The sequence below is a fragment of the Capsicum annuum genome, unplaced genomic scaffold (genome assembly GCF_002878395.1).
Source record: "Capsicum annuum cultivar UCD-10X-F1 unplaced genomic scaffold, UCD10Xv1.1 ctg1490, whole genome shotgun sequence".
Taxonomy (NCBI): Eukaryota; Viridiplantae; Streptophyta; class Magnoliopsida; order Solanales; family Solanaceae; genus Capsicum; species Capsicum annuum.
In genome coordinates, this window is record NW_025820315.1 from 2,665,082 (window position 1) to 2,677,975 (window position 12,894).

At 30.5% G+C, this 12,894-nt stretch overlaps 1 protein-coding gene across 1 annotated transcript; it reads left to right on the plus strand.

The window, feature by feature from the left end:
• The first annotated feature begins 8,084 nt into the window (after positions 1–8,084).
• Positions 8,085–11,358, plus strand: LOC107852416 (60S ribosomal protein L30). Its single transcript, XM_016697451.2, has 5 exons — positions 8,085–8,439; positions 8,526–8,631; positions 10,099–10,200; positions 10,931–10,999; positions 11,127–11,358. Exons 1-5 carry the CDS (start codon positions 8,419–8,421, stop codon positions 11,165–11,167), a joined length of 339 nt encoding a protein of 112 aa, XP_016552937.1. The 5' UTR covers positions 8,085–8,418; the 3' UTR covers positions 11,168–11,358.
• Positions 11,359–12,894: the final 1,536 nt, after the last annotated feature.

Below are 12,894 nucleotides of genomic sequence, written 5' to 3' on the forward strand. Positions count from 1 at the left end.
ATAAACATAGAATGTGTATATAAATTGTATAACTATTATATAAAATATATATCTGAGTAATAATTAGTAATAAAGGTTGTAAAGAATGTGTATAAAAACTATGTAATTATTGAATAAAATATGAATCTATATACAATACGTATAGAAACTGTATCAAAGTTGTATAGATTATATATATGAATTATTTTTTAGTCAAAACTTGTATATAATATGTATAGAAATTATATAATTAGTGTAATAATGTGTATATAAACTGTATCGTTCTTTGTATAGAATATGCATACGTGTAGGATGTATATATAAATCGTACAATTATTGTATAAAATATGTATCTATATTTGATATTGTTGACACCCAATTTTGGCTCGCTCTTTTTCCTCTAATTGTTTTGCCGATGCTTCTTGACCCCAAATAATTTTTCAAAAATAAATACATATTTTTATTTTTATAGCTATGAATTTTGAAAAGAATAAAAAAAGAGGATTTATTTTTATATCATATTATAAAATATTTTAATATTTTAACATCAAAGTCACAAAAATATCTTTTGGTAATCGCATTCGCATTCTTTCTAATTTTATTTTTAGGCGATATTGTGACCATATATATGTATATTCATATTATATAAAATATATATTTTATAAGATGTACATATATTTTGTTATCTATCTATCTATCTATCTATCTATCTATCCATCTATCCCATTTATCTATCTATCTATCTATCTATCTATCCATCTATCCATCTATCCTATCTATCCATCTATCCCATCTATCTCATCTATCTATCTATCTATCTATCTATCTATCTATCTATCCCATTTATCCTATCTATCCCATCTATCCCATCTATCTATCTATCTATCCATCTACCCATCTATCCCATCTATCCCATCTATCTATCCCATCTCTCTCTCCCATCTATTCTATCTATCTATCCATCTATCCATCTATTTATCTATCCATCCCATCCCATCTATCTATCTATCTATCTATATATATATATATCTATCTATCTATCTATCTATCTATCCATCCATCCATCTATCCCTCTATCCATCCATCCATTCATCCATCCATCGATTCTATCCATCTATCCATCTATCTATATATTCTATCCATCCATTCATCAATCCATCCATCCATCCATCCACCCATCCCATCCCATCCCATCCTATCCCATCTATCCATTCATCCATCCATCCATCCATCCATCCATCTATCCATCTATCTATCCATCTATCTATCTATCTATCTATCTATCCATCCATCCATCCATATATATATTTGTTAATATTAAATAACAAAAGATATTAAATTGGACACTTATATAAATTATAGATATAATTTATATATGTATGTACTAATATAATTTTAGGATAGTAGGAAGCATCGATAAAGTTAATTATTTTAGAAAAGAGTATTGCGATGAACATTAATCCAATTTCATTTTTATTTCACCTAAAACAAACTCTTATTCACAAATCTCAGTCAAAGAAGCCCAAAAATTGGTTCAAAACCCGGTCCAATTCCCGCATCCATCTCATCAATCCACACCATACAATATCCACCAATCACACGCAACCATGTCATCAACAAACACCAATTCTCACCCAATAACACAAATTATTTCGATCTGTTGATTACCTCTTAATCTGAGGATCCTGAAATTTTCAATTATCATTATATATTCACCCACCCACACACATATATATATAATTTTATTTATCTAATTATTTATTTATTTATGTATTTATTTTCTCTCCTCCTTTCTTTTAAATTAAGTTTGGACTGTTCCGATAAAAAATCGAACGGATAAAAAAAATCATTTTTAAATCAACTTTTTCTTAAATTTATCCATATATATATATATATATATATATATATATATACATACTAGTTTAGGTGTACGCGCCTTGCGCGTGTATCTCACTTTAATAAGTTCAAACATTACAATAAATAGGATATTTGATTAAATAATAAAGATGAATATAATAATTAAATTTAATATATTTTGAGTATGTTAAGATGGAGAGTTTATTTATTAAACCTAACCTTTACAAAAGATAACCTAACTTTTATATAAAAAAATTCGTCAAAACCGACCAACATCTATCTATCACCGGTAAACTGCAACAAAATAATACGATAAAAGTGATATCAAAACAATACAATTAATCTTAAATTTTACACAAAAATATTTCTTGAAGTCGATTGAGATTCATCTACGAACGGTAAACTACCACAAAATAACAAACTAATAGAGATATTACGATAATACAATTAAACCTAACCTTTACCGAAAAAAATTCAAAGTCGACCGACATTCATCTAGCATCTGTAAATTAAAATAAAATAATAAGATAATAAAGATATCAAAATAATACAATTAAACCTAAGCCAACTAACATTCATCTACGACCTGTAAACTAAAAATAAAATAATATAATAGTGATCCCAAAACTTCGATTTTGATCCAACTAATTCTTTTCTAAGAGAAAATTTTGACCTAAAGAATGATTTTAAATGAAAACAAAGAAGATATATATATATATACACATGTTGAATTTTATTATGCTGACAAAAACAGTGAAGAAGTTGAGGATTAGAAAATCATGCATCCACCAATCTAGACATGCAATCGAATCAAGTTAGATGAACATCAATCATGTTCTCCCAATAGGCAATCGGTTTGTTCTCTAGTTTGTACATCTCAATATTTATAAAAGTATTTCCTTAATAGAGCCCTATTTTAGGAGTATTTTTTTAATTGAATAGTAGAAAGGAAAATATTAAATAATTCTCCTACCATTTATTTCTTTTAATAAAGTACAAAAAAATTACACATTTAATTGATTATAAACCTATCACAATCTTAACTTCTTCTATAATAGGAAATTAGTGCATAAAGCCATACACGTATATTTCTTTTTTTTGATTTTTCCTTCTTCTCTTACCATATATTTTAACTCTTAACTATTAATTTTAATAATAATTTTTTCTATATATTTTGATGTTACCATATATTTTAGGATTCCTTAATTATTAATTTTTATAATAATTCTTATCATAAATTTTATTGTTACCATATATTTTAGAACTTCTTAATTTTTAAAACTTACCATATATTTAAGACTCTTACTAGAAAATATTGTATATATAATTAAATAATAATTTTTTAAAAATAGTAAAATGACAGTTTTGTCTAAAACAAATACTTTTAATGAAGGACAAAAAGTTCAATTCACTTTTTAAAGAACTTCACACTTAATTATTAATTTTTATAATAATTCTCATCATAAATTTTACTGTTACCATATATTTTAGGACTTCTTAATTTTCAAAACTTACCATATATTTAAGACTCCTACAATAAAATATTATATATAATTATAATAGTTTTTTTAAAATAATAAAATGATAGTTTTATCTCAAATAAATACTTTTAATGAAGGACAAAAAGTTCAATTCATTTTTCTAAGAGTTTTACACTTTTAATATATTATAAATTATAGATTATAAATATAGATATAGATTATAGATATATATAAATATTATTTTTTACTATTATTATTTAGAATATTTATTTTTTACGGTTCGATCAAAACATCAGACGGAGCAAAATTAGTCATCTCCGTTAGTTACGCGTGAATCCTCTTTTCCCAAAACAACAACAACAACAACAACGATCGGCCCTCCCTTCTCTTCTTTCCTCATCTACCACCATCACCAAACAGAAACCCTAAGCCCCAGCCGCTACCATCTCTGTGCTAACCCTACAAGATTATCCTTATTTTTCTTCATTGTCAGTCAGATAATAAAAAAATGGTTCAAATTCGCCTGCAACAGTCAAGAATACGAGGAAAAAGTGTCTTCTATGAGGGAGATTCGAAATTCAAAATCTCCTCCTCTTTTTTCTTCCCATTTTTTTTATCTTTAGGTTTCAAATATGGACTATGAAGTCCGGATCTGCACCCATAAAAGGGGGGGTTTTCGGATGTTCAAAGAGGGGGGACATAAAAGAGGTTGGAGATTAAAAAATTCAGATTACAGTCACGAAAAAAATTCTCAAGAAAAACCCGAAAATTTCTGGTCTCTTCTCTTATTTTCGGTGTAAGTTTGAGTCTCGAAACTCAAGTTTTGGTGGCCGGAAAGATTCTTGACGTCGGAGCTCCGGTTTGCTGCCCAACAAAAGGTGCGAACCCGTTCTCCGTTTCATCTTCGTGTTTCTTCTCTTCATCTATTTTGGTTTTTGGAAACATTATTTTTCTTTAACTTTGTGGATAAAAGTATATTTTGATTCTGAAAAAAATTATTTCGCCTATGAATGTGCAAGTCTGTAAGGGTATAGATATGTGATTTGCCTTTGGTTTCAAATTTTGTCATGGTTCCGTCGTTTATTGAGCGTGTATCGAGTTCGAAGTTTGTTTCCTCCTAAGGTAGATTCACAACTGTTGGGAGCGAAATAGTGTAAAAGTTGTTGTATATTTTCTTTGTCTTCCTGTTCGGCCAAGTATTTGTGAATATGTTTGTGTTTATCGTGTCTTGTTACTGCTATTTGTTTTACCTGCCAACCAGATTCATGTATAGTTTTAAGTACATAATAGTGATCTTCATATATCCTTGATTCTATTGTTCCCTTTTCGCAAATGGTCAGTTCTTTTGTTTCACATTTGTGTCCCGCTTTTGTCCATTTTGATGTGCTTTGGCTTTAAGTTCATAATGGTGTTGTGGTTTGTTCAATAATATAGTTTTTGCTTTGCCTTTAGATAAGGATGAATGATCCATTTGTTGCCCCAAAACGTTACTGGACAATATCACTTTTTGGATTGGATTCACAATTTTATGTTGGAAATGACTAAACTTTCATAAAAAGTTCATAGTCCCTCTTAAGATAATCTCTGTTTGCCTTCCATCTATATGTTATTTTGATCTTGAAATATTCCCCTTCTTGTGAATCCTTTTGGTTGAAGCCTCACCTAGTGTATGTCAAGTTGTGAATATGCCTAGCGATTTCCGCGTGGTTGTGTGTTTACTTGATATTCAGAATCTATTTGGTGTTTAGTTATATGACTAATCTCCCCTATTCAAATGTATAAACTGCCCAGAAATTTATTTATCTATTTGAATCTTGGACGTCTATCTCACTTTTAAATATGCCCTTGTTCAAATTATTTTCTCCTAGTTTGCATTATCTCCTGCATTTTATTTACTGATAGATTCCTAATTATTATCATTTTCTTTGTTTCATGTAACCTTGGGAGTTAGAGTTTTGATCGAAACTCATTTTTTGACCCAAAAATCGGGTCAAGGGTTATAGGATCACATAGCTCGGAGTCTACGTCTCATTCGCCTCAATAGGAACTTACAGTATCGAGTTCTTGCCCTCCTTGATCACTTTATTGTTTGTACATAAATTACTGACCTTTGTATATATATTTGAATTACTATGAATTTTCGTGTGGTGTGATTGAATTGAAACTAAAGCTAGTATGATTTAGTTTTTGTTTAAGAGGAGGGTGTGTTTGGTACGATGGAAAATGTTTTTCTGGAAAATAAGTTGGTTTTCTTATTTTCTCATGTGTGGTTGGTGGAAAATATTTTTCGAAAAATATTTTATGGTGTTTGATTAGTGAGTAGAAAATATTTTTCAGAAATATATTTTTTAGTGTTTGGTTGGTGAGTGAAAAAATATTTTTTAGAAAATACTAATAACCGTTAACTAGTATATCACTGCCTGAACTAATTTAAGCATAGCAAATAATATTAATATCGAGTATTAAGATATTACAAGTCACTAAATTTTAAGCAATTACTAATTAGCAAGCATAGGAGACTTTTCAACATTTTGTCTGGTGAATCTCAAGATACTACAATTAATAGAAATATAATTGAACGACAAGCTTATTCAACCTTGTGAAATAAGCTACAACGATGACATAATGGAATATGTAATTAGAAAAAGTAATATAGGTAAGTCTTCCTCTATGCACATGGAAATAACAATACATTCAACGAACATTAAAAACAGGGAAAAATTCGGGCTTCAATATTTTTTATTTCAAACAGTGAAAAATTGAAGTAAAGTATAATGAAAAGTGTTTTTGAGTAATGTGAATTTGAGTGTTGTTGGGGTGGGGGAAGAGGGGAGTAGGGCATAAAAGTCATATCGATCATTTTTTGGAAAATAACTTACCTTCGCTCATGAGGAAAATTATTTTCCCTCAAATAAAGAAAAATGAGTCATTTTAAAAAATATTTTCCCAATATTTTAGTGCAACCAAACAAGGAAAAATAAGAAAATATTTTCTATCATACCAAACACATCCTAAGTTTTAAGTTGTCTATAATTGATTCTCTTTGGCTATATATTCAACGCATCCTAAGTTTTAAGTTGTCTATAATTGATTCTCTTTGGCTATATATTCAACGCTTCCATATGTAGTAACGATATATTACTCGACCATTATTTTTATACTCATGAATAAACCCCTTTTAGAACAAAAAGGCAAATTGTGGTTTAAAGGTGGCGCTTAGGAAGAAAATACATCTTTTTTCAAATTGAACAAAATGGTTAATTATTTTTATCGTTTTAATTGAAGTTCTTCGAATAAATCATCAAGTGACTTTAGTTAGTCAAACCTTTTTTTTCAAATTGGCAAATTAGTCACCTATCAAAATTTGGCTTTTACATGATCTCATGTGGTTCAAATATTTACAATATTCGATATTTACTTTTAACATTATTTTGGGTTTCAAATTTTTAAACTTTTCAAAATAGAAGGTATATACACGCACTTACATTGTCATATGTAAGATATATTTTTACTATCACTATTCTTATTCTTACTATTACTATATCATCATTTATATGCTATACCAACTCTATTATAAATATGCATTTACTATTAAATTTTACTTACCATTTAGTTCTCAAAATTATTGACATTTCATAATTTAATGAATTCTCACGTCTTTTTTCATATTCTTTAGAACAAACATGTATTTATATTTGTTTTCTTGTTGGTGAGTTCTCATATACTTTAAAATTACCTTTTCTTTATAATAATTTTATTTTCATATTTCAACTTTTATATTTTTATAAACTCATTAGACTTTTTACTCTCAACAAATGTTTATTACAACGCGTTCTCTTTCCATATTTTATAATGTACACATTTTGCAATAACTATATAATTTCTTATATATGGTGGTGTTACGTCTTATATACCTCGAGTTTCTTTTTTCAAAACAATACAAGTTTTTATTTACTTATCACTTTTTAGCAATTAACGAGATAAATATTTTCCAAATATTTTTCTAAAACTAAGTTTAAGGACTATCTTTGGATAGGCTTTGAGGGGTGCCTAATATCTTCCTCTCGAGTAACCAAAACCCTTACTTAGAATCTCATTGATTTTCGCAGATTAAAATCAGAGTATTCATATTCCAAAAAAATAATTTTTCTAATTTTTCCTTAAATGTTAAGTGGCGACTCGAAAGCGAAACAAACAAACAATTTTCTCAAAAAATCAGAAAGAGTCACTACAATCATGATTACATTGCGGACTGTTTCGACTAGTTCGAAATGGGGAGCAACAGATATCAACTTGATTTATAAAAAAATGATCAACAATTACAATATTATGAAATTGTATTTGTTGTTAAAAAAGTACACCAATTAGAAGAACAATTTTTTTTTAAAAGGACTTGCGAAAAAAGCAGTGTAAAAAATGAGCACCATTTTTTTTTTAAAAATGTAGCAATAATTGTTTTTTAAAAGAACAAGAAGATAGTAGCGACAAAAAACCTAAATGGCTATGCTTTAGAAATTCAAAATCAATGATCACTTGGTGACCATTTTTTCCGCCGAAGTGGCCATTTTTTGTCCATTTCCCTTAAAAAAATCGCCTTACCTATTTTCTTACCCCTCAAAACCCGATCCGACTAAAAAAAATATTTCTGTCTTTGGAATAGAGATAAGATCTATGTATCCTCTTCCTTCTCCAAATACTAAATATATACTGCTATTAAATAATGAATATATATACACTACTTTTTTAACAAACAATACGTATCTTTTTTTTTTTTTTTTTTTTCCCCAACACAATACAATACATATGTTCTAATTCCCAAAATTTAACAATATATTTCTCCCCTTTTCACTTATAACAAAAAAATGGACTTATTTTTCGGACACTACCTTAACAAATTGGGCTTTAGTTACAACGAAGAAAACCTCAACTAAAATTTTGGGCTTTATCAGTCCTCAACCCAAACCCTAGATCACTCCATCACCTTTCTCCATTTATATATATACTAAACCTCTCCCCACATTTCATTGTTCGCTCTCTCGCCCGCCGCCGCCGTCGCATTTTTGTTCTCCGACGTCGTCGTTTTACCTCATCGGAATCCACCATGGTTGCCGCCAAGAAGACCGTAAGTAACTCTCTTCGATGAATATTTGCGTATGAATTGGATTGTGGAAATGCGTGTTTAGGGTTTTGTTTTTGTGAATTGTGCAGAAGAAGACTCATGAGAGTATTAACAATAGGTTGGCTCTTGTCATGAAGAGCGGGAAGTTTACATTGGGATACAAAACTGTTCTCAAGACTATTAGAAGCTCCAAAGGTAGAGGCGTATTACCCAGTTAAATTTTATGTATTCGAATTCATTTTTTTAAAAAAAATATGAGTTGAGACATACTATTTGTTGTAATTTAATCGTTTTTTACATGTAAATTATCGCTGTTGAGTCGGGCAAAATGTCATTTGGTATAATTTTGATGTGCTGTTTGTTATGGATTTTGTATTACTTATTTGAGTATAGGTGCTCTGTGTTTTGGAAATGTAGGCATAAAAGCCCAATATTTAGTGGAATATTTACTGATATCGAATTGAGATATCGGATTGTGTCGCATTCGACACGTTAATCTAACAGAAACAGGGGTGGATTTACCTTAGGCTAAGCTGTGTTATATTACTGCGCTTTGCTAGAAAATTTTACTAAACATATATGCACAAATTAATGGCCGAGAAAAAGAAACGTGCTTAGTGAAGTGGTACTGCTTGACGCAAAAAGAAATGTTATTGATGTCATGAGTGAAGCTGGGGTGCTTCATTGGATTTTTTTTTTAATAATTTTTGAATTTTGCGTCTCATCTAGAAGTAAACAGGATATATTCGAAGATTTGAACCCCTGAATGTTGTTGCTTACATTTCAAAAATGAAAACTCATTGAGAAGAGTTGTAGAAATATAGGTGTTTATTTTATTTTGTTCTTTGTTAATAAGATGTTACATTGATTTATTTATTTGTTCTCATTATAGAAGGTTTCACTGTTTGTGAAAAACCTCAAATAACAACCCCTTATTTGATGACTCTTGGATCATGTAATTTGGCAAATACTCTCTTTGAGCATAATATGAATCACTTATCCTAAAATATGTACCTCAATCCGTTATATATTATTTAGAAGACCTTAACTACCAAGTTTGACTAGTATTCTGATGGAAGTGTTTAAGCTGTTAATTTAGAAAATAGCTTCTCAATGTCTAACCAATCAGATGTTAGTTCTAATGTTTAATTAAACCAATTAAACATGGGGCCAAGATGTAATCAGGTCTATCTCAAGAAGCCACAGCTCATAGTTCTTGGCTAGAGTGTTCAAATTGAGGAGTTGAAGATATCACAAATAATGAAGGAGAAACCTGGAATGTATGACTTTACGTCTTTATCAATGCTGGCTAAGTTTTATAGTAAGGTTAATTAGGGATTAGTGCTGGTATCACCAACCCCATACATATAGCTGGGGTCAGTTGTATGAATCAATCCTCTATTCATTTTGCATTGTTTGGGCTCTATTTAATTTGATTCTTGATTAGCAACTTGTCATGTCCTTTGCTTTCTTTCAAATATCACTTCTCAATTTAGAAATCTCCTCCTTTTCCGTGTGAATGTTAACTTGCAAATTCTTGTGAGTTTAATAGGAGTATGTGTTCATTATACTTAAGTATGGATTCACTGTCAAGAGAAGTAGTATTCTTTGTTGCTTTCTAACTTGGTGTTACTGTTATATGTCTTTCTTTTTGTATTGCAGCAAAACTTGTTATCATTGCCAACAACTGTCCTCCTATTAGGAAGTCCGAGATAGAGTACTATGCTATGTTGGCAAAGGTTGGAGTTCACCACTACAATGGAAGTAAGTTCATGTGTGCATTACATTTTTTTGTATATCAATATATTTCTTTCTGCTCACAGAATGTCCTTGATGTTTGTGGATATTGTTTCCAACATAGGGCATTCTTTGAAGTGATTTACTTTCTTTTTGGGTGCTCCTTTTGCTAATATTTCTTCCATAACATTTGTTCTGTCTGGGGATGCCACAAATTCCACAATATAGGTGCACATAATAGTTATCCGGATGGAATGCCACGAATTTTTTTTCTATTAGGATTGATCTCATGAAAAATATATCTAAGCATAAATAGTCTGGTTTTGCACATCATGTTTATATGTAATGAGTTGTATGTACTGAGTTGAGTGAGAACCTGACATTTCACTGGGCTAACTATTAACTGAAGATTTAATGATCTTCTTGATATGTAGTAGTTGAAGTGCATAATGTAGACCTCTGTATTAGCTTATGTTCAGAGGCATATCTGTTGTGTCTGCATGGTCTCTCTTACCTCTTTTGGTTCTTATGTTGTGATCTTGTTGATTCACCATTAATTCAAGAAGTCAAAAGATTTAGGGATATGTTTTATGCTTTTAGTCGTGAAGAGAACTAAATTTCATTTTGAAACCTCTTAGTGGAACTGAGTTTCTGATTATTGTTCATTCTTTTAATTAATTGAGGTCATACATGGTTAGTGTGCTTTCATTTTTCTGGCAAAGTTTTTCTTATGTTTTTATGTTCTCCATTGTTGCAGACAACGTAGATTTGGGAACTGCCTGTGGTAAATACTACAGAGTGTGTTGCCTCAGCATCATTGACCCAGGTGGGCATATAGTGGAATTCCTTACAATGTCCATTAATTAATTGTTTTTGTCGCCTAGGCGTTCATACAGAAGTTTTTTGTCTTGTCGATTTCTCATGTCTTCTCCATTTTCTTCTCTGGATTACAGGCGATTCTGATATTATTAAGAGCTTGCCTTCGGACCAGTGAGAGGTGGTGCTTGATTTGATGCTGTTTTGGATCTTATTCGAAAGTTGCCCATTGTTATCTTTGAATCTACTATGTAGATTTATCAATGAGTTTGGCAACTTCATTTATCACTTGGAAGAAAGTTTTGATGATGTTGAATCTAATTTAACAATTTTTCTGAGTTATCTTTCAATCTACTTTGTAGACTTTAATCTCTTCTGCCCATTCTGTATGCTTAATTAGCCACGTTGCTGTGTTAGTTTTTCAGGAAAGCTATCTGCCTAATTAATGCTGAAATTTCAACGTAGTTAGTTCTCTTTTAGGACTTGAAAAGGTAAAATCTGACTTGCAAGGCCCTTTTGCCCGAGTTAGAAGAGGCAAGTTTGCTCTTTGTTCCTTTAGTTCGTGGAGCTGATTCAAAAGAAAACATTAAAAAGTGTAGACTGATATACTGGATAAAGTAAATAATCTCGGGATAATTTAACTTAATCCCATGTTTGATGAGTGTGAGGTAATAACTAATTGACGGGACTTACGCTAGCTTTTGTACGATCACTATGTCAGATGGGAGTGTGATAAAATAACTAAATGGGACTGCTTTACTCATCGGTTATCCTCTATTTATTTCATGTGTCACAGAACCCCCGAGTGGTGGTTCGGTACACTAAATGAAGAAAATAATTTTGAGATAAAATTGAGATTAATTTTATCTTGTGTTTGTTCTAATATGGTGGAATTACTACATCGTATGAAGGGCGTCTTGAGATATTTCTACTTATATTCATATGATGATGCACCAATCGAACCCTAAGGATATTTTAAGAGCCAAAGGTGGAATGGGGTATTCCGTATTTATGATGCATTTCTAGTCCTTTTTTAGGGGGTGTTTTTGTCTCTTGCCTGCATTTCTTTTTTTTTTTTTTACAAAATGGCTCGATGGATCCTTATACTATGTTTGTTTTGTAATGTGGATACTGATACGTTTGTCATTTGGACCTCATTAAAAAATAATATTTTAAACATTATTTCGATGGGTATAACACACTCGCCCCATGTCAGCTGCCATGTCATTTTTAAGTATTACATTAAATTTCATGTCATTTTTAAAATGCCACATAAGAAATTAAATATTAAAAAAAAATTAAATTGAGAATTAAAAAAAAAAAGTAAAAGTAAAATGGTGGGGGCTGGGGGCTCTTTCCTTTGCTGCTTCTTGCTCTTCAATTTATCATATTTCTCTCTCTGTAATTTCCCACTTTGCTTCTTCCCTTTGGCTTTTGATCTTCTAATACACACGATTTTTTTCAAGAAAAGATTTTGCTTTGATCAAAAGAATACTCACAAAGTTAAAAATAAAAAACTTATCAATGGAATTCAACGAATAATTATGTGAACTTGAAGGGTATCATTTCATTTTTTTTTTTGGTTTTCCAAGGTATCTTCACAGTCGACAGCCGTGAGATTAATCCTCCGTTCCTACTGTCAGCGCACTAAGCGGTAGGGAACTGACCACAGATCACAAGCAAAGCAAAACAATCAGTTAATTACTGCCACTACAACTGAACCACTGTGTGAAGTTCCAACGAAATTAGCTCCACCACACCAAATAAAAAACAGAAAAAATACCCATTTCATGAGTTGAATAACCAATCTACCTTTCAATTGCTTATACCCAATCTTGAATTCCTACAAAAAAAAACTTAATTTTCTCTTCGAATTACTCAACTTACCCTTCAATTGCTTATACC

What these genes read in the sequence shown, in the direction of transcription:
- LOC107852416 (XM_016697451.2), top strand. Translation starts at nt 8,419, where the DNA reads ATGGTTGCCGCCAAGAAGACC. An exon ending in AGTTCACCACTACAATGGAA is followed by an intron (nt 10,201 to 10,930) that starts GTAAGTTCATGT and finishes CCATTGTTGCAG; the next exon opens with ACAACGTAGATTTGGGAACT. An exon ending in CCTCAGCATCATTGACCCAG is followed by an intron (nt 11,000 to 11,126) that starts GTGGGCATATAG and finishes TCTGGATTACAG; the next exon opens with GCGATTCTGATATTATTAAG.